The 17739-nt window shown below is 41.8% G+C and overlaps 2 protein-coding genes across 7 annotated transcripts in view; both read right to left on the bottom strand.

The window, feature by feature from the left end:
- Window positions 1-1013, bottom strand: part of LOC131265717 (semaphorin-1A) — a 190569-nt gene extending 189556 nt beyond the window's left edge. For all 3 annotated transcript variants that reach the window (XR_009178295.1, XR_009178296.1, XM_058268020.1), the window contains exon 1: window positions 705-1013. The gene's annotated coding sequence lies outside the window, so the exon portion shown is untranslated. The remainder of the gene's footprint in view (window positions 1-704) is intronic.
- A 1244-nt stretch (window positions 1014-2257) lies between these two features.
- The window catches only part of LOC131262145 (uncharacterized), a 31605-nt gene continuing 16123 nt past the window's right edge, over window positions 2258-17739 (bottom strand). For all 4 annotated transcript variants that reach the window (XM_058264070.1, XM_058264069.1, XM_058264072.1 and 1 more), the window contains exons 3-7: window positions 12448-12825; window positions 11794-11864; window positions 6576-6735; window positions 5420-5730; window positions 2258-3477 (exon numbers count right to left, since the gene is read on the bottom strand). In XM_058264070.1, the coding sequence (XP_058120053.1) occupies window positions 2609-3477; window positions 5420-5730; window positions 6576-6735; window positions 11794-11864; window positions 12448-12467 (1431 nt within the window). In that variant the 5' untranslated portion in view covers window positions 12468-12825 and the 3' untranslated portion in view covers window positions 2258-2608. The remainder of the gene's footprint in view (window positions 3478-5419; window positions 5731-6575; window positions 6736-11793; window positions 11865-12447; window positions 12826-17739) is intronic.

Raw genomic sequence — 17739 nt, 5'->3', positions numbered from 1 at the left:
CCCGGTAGATTTTTTTTCTTCTAAAGCACACGTACACACATATACACACACGCGAGATCCTTGCACCGTGGTGTACACAAACACACACACGGACTCACAGAAAACACACCAACCGAGGGGTGGCACTATGGAAATTCGATGCAAGCAAACGCTACAACACCGGACCACCTATTTGGTAACGCCAGACATGAATGAAAATAACAACCAACCACACACTGCGCACGCCATTATCCCTAGGAATAGAAAATACTGCTGCTTCACACTACACTGCACATGGGCTCGCTTTGATGTATGCTTTAGCGGTTTCACAAAGATTTGCTATGCTTAGAGCAATATGATATTTTTTTCTAACTAGTACGCGGGATGCTGCAGCAGACACGCAAATCACCACAAGAACTGAACAGCACTTCTAGAGATGATCGATTTTTTACTCTCCGTCGATTCGATGTTGACATTTCTCGTAATTTTCGACAATTCACCATCGATTTTGAAAGAACACACTTATTTAACCGTGTTTTTCGGCGCCTACGAAGAAACTCACTTGCAAGAACGAAATTTCCGACTCACGAGGACACGCACTAGCAAGGATAACAGGATAACACGACAGAAAAAGACGGGACCCCAACTCACAGAACACCACACTGCAACGCAATGGGATCCGTTTTTCGACCCACTAGCAAACCTTAACAAACATTGACAATTACCTTTCTAAGTTAAATAAACAACTGCATCGTCGCAACTAGGAACGCGAACCATCGGAGCAGCACTTTTCCTGCTAGGAAACTAGCCTGTTTACAACGAAAACGTCACAAACTCCGCATCGCGAAGTTCCTCGCGAAGGAGCCTGCGCCGTCGGTTTCGAGGTAAAATTCGATGGCACAACGCGAGCTGCACGAACTACAAGCGGCACCGTTTTATGCTCTGCAAACTTTCCTGCTGCATCAAATTTTCCCTTCTCGGTAGCAGGGTTTCCTTCGCAGAAGTTTGAACAACCTGACCGCACCTCGACGCTCCGCGACTGAACTAGTCGTCCAGCTTGTTTAACGCCAAATGACAGTCCCTTTTCGTTTGACGTTCGGGAGACGCGCCTCGCCTGTGGCAAGAAAAGAGAGCGCTATCTACGGTAAAAAGACAAAGGCAGCTTGATTTTGAAATTTAAGCATAAAAAAATGCAAATTTGCCAATAACTTTCTAGTTCCACAACCGATTTTGATAAATGACCCCTCAAATGAATGGTCTATTGAAGACAAGCAGCTTTGTCCAAGTGAAAATCTATCCATCGTTTCTAGTTTTTGAGGAAAGTAAAGCTGCGTGTAAATATATTCACAATGGCGGCCGTGTGTCATTTTTGACATTCGCAACGAACCGGTACCGGTAGATTGCCGATTCATTGACCCTCGCGCAAGAACCTCTGGCATTTGCAAGGTCAAACTCCCGTTTCATCAAATGTATCGGTTCAAGGGCGTGAGAGGGAATTTGGGAGAGGATTTACAGTTTAGAGAGGGGTTTTTTAATGTTGAGAGAAGATTCACCATTTTGAGAGAAGTTTATTTTGAAGCGATAAGTTTCAACAAAACGATAAGTTACAAAGCTGACAGCATTTGCAAACTTGCATGTGGATTAGTGATGAGCGGGTCGACAAGAGCCTATCGGGTCGGAACGATTCCCGATTGCAACGACCCGTGAGTGCAGCTGCCCATATGCGAGTTCGATCCGTTGGTTCGGATTGATCCGAATCGATTCTTCTAGGGACGGAGTCGATTCCGGGTCGATCTGTGAAAAGAATCGTAAGACTCATCACTAATGTGGATCGATAAATAAATAACTGTAAATTCTTTAATGGGGGTCCGCGACAGCCGAGCGGTAGCGCCGGTTAGAAAATCGGCCCATGAGCGCCGGGGCTCACCACCTCGACGGCGTGGGTTCGAAGCCCAACCGAGACCGGGCCCCCTCCCCTGCACGAGCGAGTGACTATCCACGTACAACAGGGAAGCAAGTTTCGTAAGCCCTTAACGGGCAGGCATATGACCAAGAGGTCGTTACGCCAAGAAGAAGAAGAAATTCTTTAACTTCGAGAAAAAGTTTTTCGAAAAAATTGAAATTTTCCTAAGCGAAGGACATATCCGGATGGTCATCATGTAGTTTATAGATTCTTTAAATAGAGTAAAAAAGTATTTTACAAAAGCAATGTTAAAGTTATTTAAACGGTACAAATTGAATCATGGTTTATTCTACGATTAATCTGTGTTTATTGAAATCTAGCTTACATCTACAAACATGGAATAATATCGCTCCTTTCAGAAACGAGCCAAAAAGTTGGAAAGACTTGTTTTCAACGGTTTTTAAAACACGCCTACGCTAGGTACGCCACATTGGCAAACACTTTTTGCCACGTTTTACCTCCACCGCGTCCGATTCGTTGCCGGTAAACTTTCATTAAAATAAAAATACAACAATATTCTAAACAATACGCAACCGTTAAGTAGCAACAGTTTCTCATCATTGGACAGTCTGGCTTCCCGTATACTGTACTTGGCACTGATATGTTTCATTTTCTCGATACTAAAAACGAACGTGCGGAGTGCTTCCCACCCCAAACTGGCACACTTTAAACTCTTAACCCTCCTTCCTTGGACTTGTTGGTTCCCTTTTCCGCCCGCTCGCGCGATTCTCCCCGTTCGCGCAAGTTGCTCGACGACGAGCTGCCCCGTATCAAACCCAGATTCAACGGTGGCAGCGCGGTACGGATGTTCATCAGTCGCTTGCTCCGTTCGGCCGCGACACTTCTGCTTCGTTTTGCCTTCGACAAGGCGCTGCTGCTGAGGGACAGCCCGTTTCCACTGCCATCGCTGACCGCCAGCCCCTTGTCGTCACTGTCCGACTGGTTCATCTCGACCGCGTCCGCACTGCGACTGTTGGCCCGATCGATACCGGACACGAACAGGTCCGACTTGCCGTAGTAGCGAGGCATCGACAGGCTGTCCGTCTGCGACTGCCGGTTAATGCCGGCCGTTTGGATCGAGTACAGGCTGACCGACTCGCGGTACTTCTCGATCACCGGCGTCTCGAGGTAGTTCTTCGGCAGGTTCGAGTACGAGATGGCCGGCACCTCCGGTGTCATACTGATGGCATTGTACGCTCCGGAACTTGCACCACTGCCACCGCCACCGCCACCCGCACTCGCACCCGATATCGTGAAGATATCGTTCTCACTGGCTGGCCGTATCGAGAAGTACGGTATCTCCGCTTGCAGTTGACTGATCGTCTTGTTGACCGCGCTGCCGCCTACGTCCCGCGGGATCGACCGGGACAGGCTGGACTCGGAGAAATTACGCGGTGGTCGTAGAATGACTTCGACATCACGGTGAACGTCTTCCACGTCGCGGCTCTGCTGACCATCTTCTTCGCTATCCTCCTCCTCAACGATCGCCGGTATGACGGGGCGACTGTCCCGTTCATCCGACGTCGCACTTCCAGCTGCAACGAAACACAAGCAAACATCGTTAAAAAGTGTTAAACATAAATTAACAATTGCATCTCTATTGCACTAGCTTTTGATGTGTCGCCTATAGTTGATGTAAAGTGTGCGTCAAAGTGTGTGTAAAAGAGCCACAGGTGTAGGTGGGGAAATATTTTTTTGGAATAAGATATTGATTTGTAGAAATAATAATAACACTATCACAATGAAGGTGGGTGAAGGAAATAAAGCAACTTTTAAACGGGGAAATATTTTCTATAGCTATCTATATCACGCGAGCAGAAAAGACTTAAATGGCAAAGGTAGGCAATAACAAAAACGTAAACTTAGTATCGAGTTGAAATAATATCAAATTATTACTGAAGACAGTCTCCAGAGGTAAAGAAAAACACGCATCCATTGGAGCCTAAAATTGGACACAAAACATGCTGAACGGTGCACGTGACCAATGTTACGGTTTGATGGTCAACCAACTAGTGCCTCAGTGTACCAGTAACGAGAAACAGTGGCAGTATTATTTATGACACAGAATGCCGAGAGGAATGTGGTGGCAATATGCAACGAAAGTCTATTCGTGAGCCGAGTTAATTTATTTATTTTGTTAATCTGTTGAGCGAGCATTATTTTCGCCAGTCGCTAAAAAATCGTACATTAAAATTTATTTCCGTTTTGAATCATATTATCATATTTTTTTTTAAATCCAAACCCAACAACATTTTAGAAATAGCAAAAAAGGAAGCACATTCAACTAATAAAATAAAAAATCACGAAAGCACTGACAAGGATAGCAAGGATTATAGAAGGGTGAAAAATACGAAAACAAACAGCGAACAAGCTAGTGTAGGATTTTATTGAAACTAGTTACTCAAAGCCAATACAGTTAGTAGTCAACTAAAGCCAATTTCACTACGTACGCTCTTCGCACTACGCCAACTTACCCGGTCCGTGAGATTGCGTGAGACCGTCCGCTAGCCTGCCATAGTGGAAGGCTAGTACCGGGGGAGTAGTTTTGTCAATGATCCTGCCCCGTTCGAGTGGACGATGAGCTTGATGGTTAGTATACATATAACACACGGCAGCCGGTTAATCCGGACCACCGTGTCCGGTAGGTTAGCGCTAAAAGAAGATCCCTTCCCTGGCCGAAAAGGTGCATTTGTATGGTGCGATCCCGTGCAAATATGCAAAACCAACAACAAACCCGCCGACAGAAGGAGGAGATGTGAAAGTGATTGTGGCCCACCGGATTAACACCGACCCTCCAACACGGGTGGGAGCAGGTTTTTCCGAGCCATAAGTTCGTTTTACGATCGGTAATTGTACTTAGTAGTGAAGAAGAGAACAGTGGTTAAAGTAGTTGAGTGGAGCCATAAAGATAAAGATTATTAATTCAGCTTAAACAGTAGTGAGACAGTCATTATCATGCGATTAGGACGAATCATTATACCAGGGTGCAACCAACGATTATTGACGTGGGTGGAAGGGGAGGATCTTTATTATCGATTGATTGAGTAGCATTCAAGGGGTGGGGCAGGCTAAAACTATTGATTTAAATAATGTTATCCTCTACCAACTACTAATAACGTCCTAATGTGACTAGCCAAACTCGTAAAAACTCTATTTACGATACTGCACCGAAGAAAGGCGCGCTTTTTTCGTACGATGGCAGGGGTGAAACTTTTCCCAAACGGGGTCCTCGGGTTTTATGAAGGTAAAATGGTTTCATACATTGCGGTGTATAGTGTTTGCTATTTTGTACTAGTTTGTTGCACTCGAGAAAGTCCTTTCTCTGCCTGCTCTACAAAACTACGAGGTAGTGTGTATGTGTGTGCATGTATTTGTTTTCTTTTTATGTTCGATTTTCCCTTCTCAGTTCAGCACTCCCTGTGCGGGAGGTCCGTGCAGATGTGAGTGTAGAACGAATTGCGGGACACTGCTAGTTACCTTCGAGCCGTTTCAGCAGCTTATCGGAGCTCAACTCGCGGCGACCCTCATCGCCGGAGTCACCGCCGGAAGCTGCCGGTGCGTCCGACCGTCGCCCGGCGTTGACCGGTGTCACCTCGATCGGTGAACCGGAATCGGAAATGGCGAACTTCACCGACGCCGGTGAGGTCGCCCGGGCGGCCGCCGTTGGCTTCGGCGGTGCGCTTGACTGGAAAATTTGCGAGTTGGCGAAGATGGCCATCACTTCCGGTGCCAGCATCGGAACGTTGGTTTGCACCTCGCGCCGCAGGTCATCCTCGTGTATTTTCGAGCTGAAACGGTGGACAGTGCACGTGAGATACAGGGTATTATAAAAATATGTTATAGTTATCAGGATCCTTCGGATAGGGTTGGACCCTTTTCACCTTTCGATCAACGTTATGAATATAAAATTCAAACCGCATCTACTCTGTAATCTATTTTATAGAAATTCATACAGAAAGAAAACATGCTTTCGATTTAAGACTACAAAGCAGTACAAAGCAGTAATAAACTACAAAGCAGTACTAGAATATTTCGTACACATTTTATTTAAATATATGCGTTTGGTCAAAACATTTGTTTAAGACTTTTGTATTTATACGTGCTTTTATCTGTAAATATAAAATTTAAAAAAATCGGAACCAAAATAAGCACAATACTAATTGATAACAAAAACATTAAACAACCAACAATTAAACCCGTTTTTAAGATTTTTTCTGTAATAAAGCAATGAATTTACTTTTTAGATAGTTCGATGAAAATATTTGAATAAGGTTTAAATATTTTACACATTCCCAAACAATTTTATTCGATTAGGGAAAATGGAAGAGGCTTTCATAAACTCATTAAGTTGATTTTAAAACAACGTAAAAAAACAATTTTGTATATATTGTTTATTTTATCAAACCTCATTGAGTACACACTGAAAACCTACATGCCATTGGACATGTTTTATTTTCCATTCAAATAATATCTTTGTTAAACAATACAATATTACAAATATTTGCAAACATTTAGAAATTTGTTTCAAAATAAAAATGTCGCTAACATCAAAGTGGCTAATCTGGCTGAGAAATGCTTTTGTTATATCGCCTAAAACGAAAAAGCTACCGTTTAAGCGGACCAAACTGTTTACCTCATGGACATGTTTCGGCCAATGCTTGCACCGGACGCCGGCTGCCGGCAGATCGGTGCGTTGTTGTTCTCCGCCGACCCTCCCTCAGCGGTGCTGCCATAGAATCCATTCTTACTCTTGCTTTTGGCGGCATGCTCGTCATCGTCCGGATCGTAGTTGACTGTTGGGAGGGAGCGAAACAAAATAAAAGTCAGCTAAAGTTAAAAGAAAATAGAGGCATTGATTCATTGCATCCCTCCCAGAGGATGCTCCCAAATGTTGGAGCTGTTAGAATCCGCAACGGGTTGATAAATATTGTCGTTATCGTCGTCGTGGTGGCTGGCAAGCGAACCACACAGAGGAAGAGTACTTTCGTATGGAGCTCTGGTGAAGGCTAAAAACTACCATTGCCACTAAACTTCAACCCAGCCGCCGACCAAAAGCCGACCGGGTACCAGATCGTTCGGACATTCTTCTTACTTAATTACGTGATACGAATGTAATTACACTTTCTTAAACTTTCGCCAGCAAATGGACGTAGGAGGGCGGTAGTGCATCTTGACCGCTAGGAAAACTAAAACCGAAAACTAACGAAAAAATCGAAGAACTGCACGGAAAAGCGCATACCAACCCAACCGCTGCGGGTTTTTTTGTCGTTCTGTTGCTTTTTCGATTGCATTTTCTCGTTTGACAATGAAAGTTTCGCTTCCCGAACGCTGCCTGATGCCCTCTCGAGGATCGGGTTCTAATTGAAAGCCACACACCAAAATAATTATCCCACTCCTTCCTTCTGGGCTCTATCGCTCGACGAATCCCTCACCGAACGAAGTCTGCACCGTACGGAGTTCATATGTGGTTTATCGACCCACCAGCTTCTGCTCGAATCGATCGGCTACAGTTTTCTTTTATAAAAGTTATCAGCGTAGAAAATAAAGAAATCCGCAAGTGAAAACCTTACGAACCGGAATAACCTCATCACTGAAACAGTGTTCCGGAAGGGCCGTGCTGCAAAGGATGATTTCTTTGGCCGAACCGGGTTTGCTCCTTCCCTGTCGTCTTGCGGAAGTTCATAAATTAATGTGTGAGGAAGCCACGAAATTGAAATCGATTGATAGTTAGGAACGACTTCAACAGAGATGCTTTTGGACACAATTGTGCGATATAAAATAGAATATAATTTTGCTTACTACTTTTGTAAAATTTAAAAAATGGTTCATATTAAAAACAAAATTGAATATCGTACTTGCAAAGAATTATGTCCAATTGATATCAATGTCAATTAATACGATTTAAAAAAAAAATCCTTTCCATTCCCAACATAGTTTTCGTAATTCAAGCCCTAGAACAATAGTCCACAATGAAGCACTTATGATGAATGAATCACAATTGATTTATTAGGCCAATTACGTGTTGAATGTAATCAATTATTCCGGATGGAAATTAATTAGCAGAAAGAAAAATCGTACATTGCACAATTTTTCCAGCTCAAACTATTTATAGCTTCAGTTTAATTTACCCATTTTAAACATTTTCCCGAAATAAAGCCCCCGGTTTGTGCATTTTAAGCCAAAACATACGCCAACTCGCGGACGTGGAGAAAATTTAACCGTACCATCCCAAACGTGTGCCTGCAATGCAGCATCAGATGCATTGGAGTTTGCAAAAAAAAAAACAACCCTGCACACGATGTGCATAGAAAAAGTGGAACAAATTTATCCTAAAACCACCATCATAACGAGCCCAATTTTTCCTCGTGCTCCAACCGCCAAAAGGGTGAAGGATGACGAAAAATTAATAAAATCATTACCGCCAACCCGAGGACACCCCGGCAAGTATCTATGTCACTGCTGCAATGTTTCCACCCCCCTCCTGCCTGGAGGTCGTCGGATTGGGACGAAGAGAAGAAGTTTAGAATACGCGAGGCAAGCGAGAGGTACCGGGATCGATTGCGATTGTGAACCGGTGCGCAAAGAAGAACTACTCTTTAACGGGTGTGTGTGTGTGTGGGTATGACGGTGTGTTGCACTTGAAGTGCTTTTCCCACGAAATGCACGCGGAGGGGGAAGGTGCAGTGGTTATGCTGCCGGGCGAAATTAATTATCAGTTCAATTATCGTCGAACGCGGGAAAATGGAATGGGAAATTGGTGACGAAGGAAATGGGGTGATGCTGCTGTGTCGCGGATATGATCGTTGGGAAATTTTGGGCCAAAAGGGAAGGCAAGCGGCGTAGGGGGAGGGAGGTATGTGAGCACAAGCCAGATAGCAGAACGCTGCCAAGTGTTGCGGCTGAGTGTCTGCTGGTGATGGTGCATTTCACAAAATTAAATATCAACAGCATAGATCCGCACTTTCCGTGCAGCACTGCCTGCACATGCAGCGATGCACAGGAACATACAAGAGCAGCAGCAGCAGCAGCGTATGTGTGCATACCTACCGCAGACAGCAACACATCAAACGTGAATGTTTGATAAACTGCGCAACGGTAGGTTAAAGGTAAACCTGCACACCAGAGGAGGAGAAAAAAGAAAACCCAACACATGCACTCAAACACACACACACACAACCTGACGAATGGAAACGCTGCCAATGCAACACAATTCGTGCAGCAACACCACCGACCGCAGATGATGCGAAATGTTCTCCGTCAACAACAGCTAGGGCATAAAAGAAGGCAGCCCCATCGGTGCCGGCGGTCTTATATCAACATCAAATGCGTTGCTAACTCTATCGATCGGCGCGAGTCCCAAACCGGGGTTTGGTCCGAGTACTGCGGCACCGATCAATGGTCCAAGGTGTGAGTAGAGCCATAGACCGGTAAACTGATTGAAAAGTGCGCAGAAGATATAACCATGAATGGACCTTTTTTGTTTTAGCAAAGTACCTTGTTACAAGGATTGTAGGTAATAATTTGAAAAAAAAATAAAGCAATGATAACGATACATTTTGTTTTATGAAATTTTAAAATATAATTTAAATCTTTAGGTGGCTTGCGTACTATCACCAAATTGTTCCGATTCAGGGATGAATTTATTACTGTGTGACAAACACACATTTTACTTACTTAAGGATCAGCAAAATACATATTTAGCTTTTTATTAACGCACCAAACTAGTGTAACGGACAACAACCATTCAAATAGGAATTGAACAGCGTCTTCATAATTTGTTTCATTATTTAGTTGATGAATAGGCTTATGAATGTTAAAATTCTCCTGGATCTTATTTCGAGGTCATTTTCAATCAAAAACCTATACTTTTCACCTCACGACACTTTTTCGAGTGACTCAGGTGTCCGAATTGTCGATTGTTAACAATACTATGCGTGTAAAGGAATGAAACCAAACATAAAAATTATTAACATATTTTTAGGAATGAGAATTGGAATCAATAATGAACTTTATGCTAACTAAAAGAAGATTATCTCGAACAATGGTTCAAAACGAAAAATAACAAATTTGAAAAAAAATTGTATCAAAAATTTGTCATCTTTTAAAATCAAACAAAAGTAGCTTAAATTTATAAGTAAAGTTACTTTACGCATATCTATGATTTCTAAAGTTATTCAATATATTACTTTATGCATATGTATGGTTTCTTAAGTTATTTTTATCTAGATGCAATTTGTTAAAGTTTTGATCATTTTCGCAGCCAATCTTTTGATATCATTTTGTTTTTAGTTTATGTTATAATTATTACACACTTCAGCTTTGTATCACAATGCTTGGACAGCACAAAACATTGTCATATTTAAAGAAACCTACATCTGGAAAGAGTTTTAAAGTAACAATCTCCGGTTCCAGAAACTATTCGATCCACACATGTATCAGATCCGGTACGTTTTGATACATCGAAGTTTCCCATAAATAGAGCATACCTTCAGAGACCGGCTTTTCCCAAAGGTATATTTCGGCTCCAAACCATCGATCACGTGACTCACCCTACCACCCTACCCCACCCATCTGACGGTACATGTCTGGAATTTTCACCGGTCCGAGTCTGGTGCGTTGGATCAATTTTGTCATCAATCGATAATTTTCGGACTGGCACAATATTTGTTATCCCCCTCAACCCACTTTTTCACGTCTTTCCATTGGACGGATGTTTGGAGTTTTTCTGCTGCACCGAAACCCGCAGTATCCAACACATAACCAGATTCGGTCGATGCTGCATCCATTACTATAACGTAATTTAGTCAATTCGTCTGGGAAGCTTAGGAACATGTTCTTTTTCCCGAGCACCATTTCATTTTCGAAGCCTTTTATTTTCAGCCGGGAAAGGTTTTCAATACTTTATACCAAAAAAGAATTCTACGCAAAATAAATTTAAATGAACCGATATTCATCTGGTTATCTGGCATAAAAATTGTAGTTGAGAAATAACTTATGTGACGAAATAATACACAATGTTGAGAAATAACGCACAATTAAGAACATAATACAAAGCATAATACATGCCAATTGCACTTAAAATAAGTGCATGGAAGATAAAAATAGCAAAACAAAACAAGTTTACATATTATTATTTTGTTATCGAATAAATCCTTAAATGAAAATATTGTTTTTTTTTTAATATTTATCATACCTATTAAAGTTTGATTATTCTTGCATCCCAATACGCTTCAAATTTTCAATAGATTATCGCCAATCTTGCAACATAATTTCCGTGCGATCAACTTTGCTAGCAAACCAAAACACGCTCTAATCAGAGAAAACTCTCTAGTAAGCAACAGAATAGAACACTAGTCCCAAATTCGATTCCCAAAGGATCCTTGGGCATCGTTAAACACTTTCAAGTCTCTTGGTGTACTACTAGGAATAAAAAAACACCTCCCCACAGGGACTAATAAGTGCTGTTCAAATAATACTCTTCTTTCTGCGAGGTTTTCGTCGCACAGTTCACTTTCTCCATTGCGCTCAGTGCAGCCAAATAGCAGACTAAGGAAAACCACAGGAGCGTGGACGAAACAATGGCGAACCCCCTTAGCCAAACGTGATGGGAAAACGTTTTTCCCAACCGAAGTCAACAGTGTTTACACACTGAAATCAAGAAAAAGGTTCTTGAGAATGATTCTTCACCGCATTGCCCCACGACTATTGTACATCGGAGGAGAATAGTTTTGCGAGACCAGGTGCAGAAGCGTCGCGAAATGAAATGAAATTAAAGCATTACCATCGGGCTGCAGCAGAGTTAATATTTAACCAAGTTATTCTATCGATGCAGCGCTTTTAGCGTGACTTACCTAACGTTTCGTCGAAGCAAAACTTCTCCTCGATGCAGTTCCAGTAAAAGTCCTCCCAGCAACTAAAAATACTGAAAAACAGAAATACGTGATGTTCAATACAGTAATAAGAAATAGTGAATTCAAATAATTTATGAATTAAAAGAAGAACGAAAATAAAAAAACATATTGTTCGTCTGTATTGCAAGGGAACATTGTCTCCATAATCATGAAGTAACGTTTTTCTGACGGTTCTAAGATGAATTATCAGACCGGTATTAAATTTTTGGATACAAAAATAATTATTTTTGTTAGCGGTTTGAAAAGCTAACTATCACTCAATGAGATCTTTATACAAAACGTTTATTTGAAGTTAAAGAAACCACGCGAAAGCTATTCAACATTTTTGTTATAGTTCGGTTATCAATTCATTCGTGGCGTTCATTCTTATTTACCCTATATAATTATTCAAAATAAAATGATCGACAAGCACGAGACTTTGCAGAGAGTCGATAAGGAAATTTCGATGCATTGCAAACTTCATGACACACAAGAACTTCTATCCAATTCCAATTAATTTAATAGCAATAAATAAATCCAATAAATAGCAACTGCAAGAACGATTCTTTGCGGAAAATACAAAACTGTTGTCATATTCTATGGTCAAGTACTCACCACTTGCAGCAATTACACATTTTAACAGGATAGCTTTTATCCAAGGAATATTTACTCCACGAGCAAAGTAGCGGTAGATAGTCAGTCGAATGAAGGGTGTTGCAAATAATACTGAGCAAAGTACGTTAGCGTTTTAGCTTTGGGTTAAGTATGGCGCGTAGAACTATGCGCGGAATATTAAGTGAAGCACGAATTGACCACAGCAGTCCGGATGCATAGATACACAACACTGAACACTTTCTCTAAGCCTGTGTCACTTTCGTCGCTTTCTTCGGCGTCGTCCACAGGCCGTCATTGTCATCCGAAGGGATTAGAGCGTGAACCATCACCAGGTTGCTGCTGCAACTCTAAACTGTCGACGAAACTGAAGTAACCGATCTGGAAATAAGCGGAAAGAATGAACTCATGAAATATCAAACTAGGTTATGGATTGTTTCCATTAACGCTTCTAAAGTACCGACACCACCAAGGGCCGATGTCTAGCTTCCGGAGGGCTTCTTAAACGACGTCCCGAAATGTGCAGACACCTGTCTGGCCGCTCATGAAGAAAGGCGTCAACAGCAAGCTGTCAACAAGTGCAAACAAAAAAAAACATACACACTACCTCAAATATAGCACCGTCCAAGCGTTATAAAATAGTCACATGAGTACCGACCGACGAAAGCCTCTTTCGATTAAAGTTCCGTCTATATGGCGTGTCTAACCAACACCAGCGAACCGGACGGCGCCCTCTAACAGTATTCTATCGCAAGGGTACTCGATTGAACCCTGCGGCACTAGCACTGATACACCAAAAAACGGGACAGCCCTGATAAATTCCGATCGGTTCACCAGAGCTTACAATACCAGAGCCTACTATGCCTGTAGCCCTGTTCCGACCTAACGTACCTCGGTGCGCTATCGCAGCGCGGTTGATGACGCGAGTCGCCCACTGACAAAGACGGACGTTATCAAATGCGAATTCCGTCCTGTATATGGCCAGCCGTAGCCGTACAGCTGATCTCCGGAGGTCTCGTGTCTAGGGTCACACAAATAATTACAACTGTAACGCGAATTTTGAGGGCTGATAAGAACAGATTAGGCCACCATAATTCAGATTACGAATATTTTTTTTTTGCGGCAGAAGTCTATTAAGTTCACAAACTATTAAAAATGTATACAAGTTGGAAACGAGAATTTGGGATTTGAATCTGGACTGTTGTTTCTATCCTGCTTAACGTGAAGACACAGAAGAACAGTAGGTTTTGAGTTACGGTTCACAAGACAACGTTGCTTCTTATTGCTTTCTAAAGTACTATCCAAAATGTGCTGGTTAATTATTTTGGATAAGAAGATTGCTTTTCCCAAGAAATTTGTAAATATCATATCATAAAAACTCTAAATAATTCAATTCCTGGGACTATAACATTGAACTATTTTAAAAACTCGTTAAGACAGAGTAGACACCAATTTGGGAAGGGCAACCAACATAAGACCATTTCTATCCTTTCTGGAAAAAGTTAGTTTATCGTGAAATTGTAACGGAAATAGTATGTATAATAATGTTGACCGTTCGTTATCAAAGACCTTAATAAATCGACCTTAAATAAATACAAAGAATTAGCAAACATTTAAAAAGTTTTGAATACTTTGTTCCCAACGTTCCAAGGACTTTAAGAAGACATTTTTAATTCTGTTCAAAAAATTGAGAGACAGTTATCGATAATTCATTTGGTAATGTCACGAAACCAGATTTCGATTGAACATATTACTCTAAATGAGCTACAGAACACCAGGCTCTCTGATATAAGATAGAAACCCCGTACTTTACCGAGGTGCGTTCTCCGTTGCCACGGAAATTTCGTCTCGTTCCTTCCTGCCGTTCCACTAATTGGAATGCTGGTCCTTGCGAAGGACGACGAAGACCGTCGTGCACCCTGATGGTGCATATTTTACTGCACTGTTTTTCTTTTTTCCATAAGCATGACCATTGCAACCAACATCCTCCAACCGGCACCACCAGGAACGGTCGATGCGTGGGTTTGTTTGTTCGTTTGCAGCCAGCAGTTAATTTGATTAGCACTCGGTACTCGCCATTTCTGGCCCGGATCTCCCGGGTCCATTTCTTCTGCCGTGCGGTTCCCGGAAACCACTCAGGTGAGGCATCGTCCGGCGGGGTGACTCGTGACGGTTGGCGCTGTTTACATGCCGAAATCATGCAATCGTTGTGTTTTTATTTCGACTGTTTTTTTTCTTTGTGTCTGCCTTTTAGAAGGAAGCCAAATATTTAACATCACAAGGTGGAGCCGAGAGAGCGCTGCAGTGGGTCACGTCGTAGGTCAACTGGAGTCGCAGTTGAGGTTGAGACGTAATTGGCGAGAACTTTGGTCGGTCATAAATTAACGGTTTTAAAACATATACAAGCAGGAGTGGTTGAATAACTTCAACTTTTTTGACATGAGCAACAGTAAGAAATATTAGTCAACAACACGAAAAACCACCTGATCCCGAGGCGCGAATGGGAACCATTAGTTCGCATATCGTGTGTCAACCTGATTATTTCTGCTAATTAATTCGTCGAGCATGAAATTAATATACGGTCAGGTGAGCATAAAATAAAGATGCGACCTCATCTAAGAATCAATTTGTGAAGTGAATATCATTCCTATTAAAAAAGTATAATTTGTTTACGAATGCCAAAGTTTGGATCTATCTTCTTTTCTATGTGAAAATTACAAAAAATTAACAAAAATCAGTGATAATAGTTTTATTCCAGGCAATTGTTTTGGACAATATTTTATTCTCCGCTGGAGCTGCATCTTATGCTTACCAGACAAGACAATGGTAAACTTGATTTACTAAGCCTTCTGGAATTCGAAACTAGCGAAAAATAGTGACAAAAAATATCATTATCACTAGTTTTTATAGCCGTAAATGAATTGGATTTAATTTGCGTAGCCATTATTACATTTCAACAGTTCATAAAACAAACACAAAATAATAAAAGAAAACTTCAAAGAAATTAAAAGAAGATCTCAGGATATTTCAATTGATAGCGTGTGCATTTTTTTAATATGTCTTACATAATATAAAATAGCTCTACATTTTTTATGTGTCTTCTCGAAAAATGATACGAACCAAACTAGTTTTACTGCGCTTACCGCTTATTGAAATGTGTGGTATCGTCAAAAATAGATTTATACCTTCCATCCCGGGTGGTTACTGCACTCGTCTGCCCGTCCGACGATAAGCGATCGATAAGTGGCTTTGCACGGACCGTGATTTCCGCTTCTCCGCTACAGCGCACACTAATTTCCGCATCACGTTTTGTACGTGCCTCGTCGTTTGTATTGTTGTTGCTGTTGTTTTTTCTTTTTAAATTTTTGGCACGACGGAACGCAAATCCGTCGGGGCTCATCTGCAAACCACCCCAAAAACCGGGCCGGAGTTGCCACGCGGCACACTGTCAAGGTCCAGATGCCTGATAGCATGAGGTGGTGCACAAACGAACGGCTTTAACGTTTGACATCAACAATTCGTTGCTAATCAATCAGTGGCCAGAAACCGGTCCAAAATGCACCCGAGGACTACACCATGGGCCACGGGCACGCTCTTATAGAATAGGAGTGCCTGTCACTCATTTGCCATACGGACGAACCGGTACAAGCAGGACTCGGGTAAGGTCGGGTTTCGTGTGTCGTGTGTCCACGCGAGTCACGTGGGCACCATTAGTTAGTGGGAACATTTGGCCGGCGGACGGGAGCCCAGAATAGTACCCTGATTGATAAGGGAGGCACACCGTTCAAAAGAAGCACAACAACACTATTTCCAACGGATCCAAAGCGGCTCGTTCCACAAATGCATCTGCGTCGGAATCGAGTTCTGAGCCATTTCTCTGGTGGAAACTATAAAACTCCCCACGGCAGAATCGGCCGAAACTACTCCCGCGACTGCTACTTACTCCACTCGACAAGATGTACGTGCAGGATGTTTTGTTGCTTCCGGTTTACGCTCACCCCATGTCCTGCTCGTTTTCAAGCGACCCCGGGTTACCCGCAAGGATCGAACTAATGCGTTGATGTCAGTTTGATAACCCCAAAGCGGTGGCACCATCGCTTACTCTGCTACCTTCTCTTTTACGTCCCTCGCACCCTTAAACCGTTTCGATTTTTGCTCATTTATTTTGCTAACCACCGGATGCAGAACGCTGAACTTTGCACGCTTGTCCTCCAAAAGGGCCGAACAACAGTGTGTCACTGCATTCGGTGCACGAAACGCTCGCCAATCCTGGCGACCATTCGCATGGCAAGTCGAATACGGAGGAGTATTTTGTTTATTTATCGCTCAATTTGTATTTTGTAGCGGTTGTTAAGGGATGTTTTGTTGGGAGGGCATAAGCATAATATGCCACCCGGTGCGTAAGGTGCGTAACAAGCTGCATTATGTGCGACTTACTAGATTTCGAGCTCCCTGCACTCTGCTTTAGTGATTTTGGCCATGCACCACGGGAGCATTCGAGAGCAAGCCGGTGGACAACAATTTTTAAAAATGAATTGCCTAGTTGAGAAAACTCAAATCCAAATCGTGGTCAATTTGACCGTAAAGCAATTTTCAAATTTAGTATCTCAAAAATGGCTGAATATTTTTTTTAAAAACAGGCCTTTCCTAAAATTCAAAGCTACAGCTAAAATTCAAAGCAACAAAACTTCAGATTTTTCTGTTCGACCAGCTCGTTTTAGGGCGCTATAACTATCCTATTTTTGAAGTTTTTCTTTGCATCACACCAAGCTAGCGGAATTGGGAGGAGCGGAGGTGCATCCAAATATTAAAAACGGAAAATCATAGGAAACAATTATCTTATCTTTATCTTATTTTTAACAATTATATTATCTTCTAAAAAAAGGAAGTTATAAAGTCTTAAAAATAGTGATCAAAATTACAACTAAAAAGCAATATACAAAGATTCCAAATCAATGTATTCTAGTATTGAAACTTCACGAACATGATAAACGATATTTGTATCATAAGCAGACCGGTCAGGTTTGAGGATTTTCTGAGAATGTAAAGTGAAAAATGAAAAATATTTTCCAAGATTGTTAGTTTCATTGTTAAGCTGTCTCAAAACTTGTGTTTAAAAGGGTCATTTATACAGGAGAAAAGTAAATGTTAATGTTTTTAACATTATTGAATCAAAGTATTAAATTAAATTACTTCAGAAAAATTATCTTTACTTTTATCAACATTTTAAAGTATTTCATCCCAATACGTTGGTTATCGTTATTTGAAGAGTGACCAAGCAAAACCCTACGCCAG

This window comes from Anopheles coustani, chromosome 2 (assembly GCF_943734705.1).
Source record: "Anopheles coustani chromosome 2, idAnoCousDA_361_x.2, whole genome shotgun sequence".
NCBI lineage: Eukaryota > Metazoa > Arthropoda > Insecta > Diptera > Culicidae > Anopheles > Anopheles coustani.
Note: the sequence above shows the minus strand (reverse complement) of the source record. Positions and strands in the feature narration are given on the sequence as shown.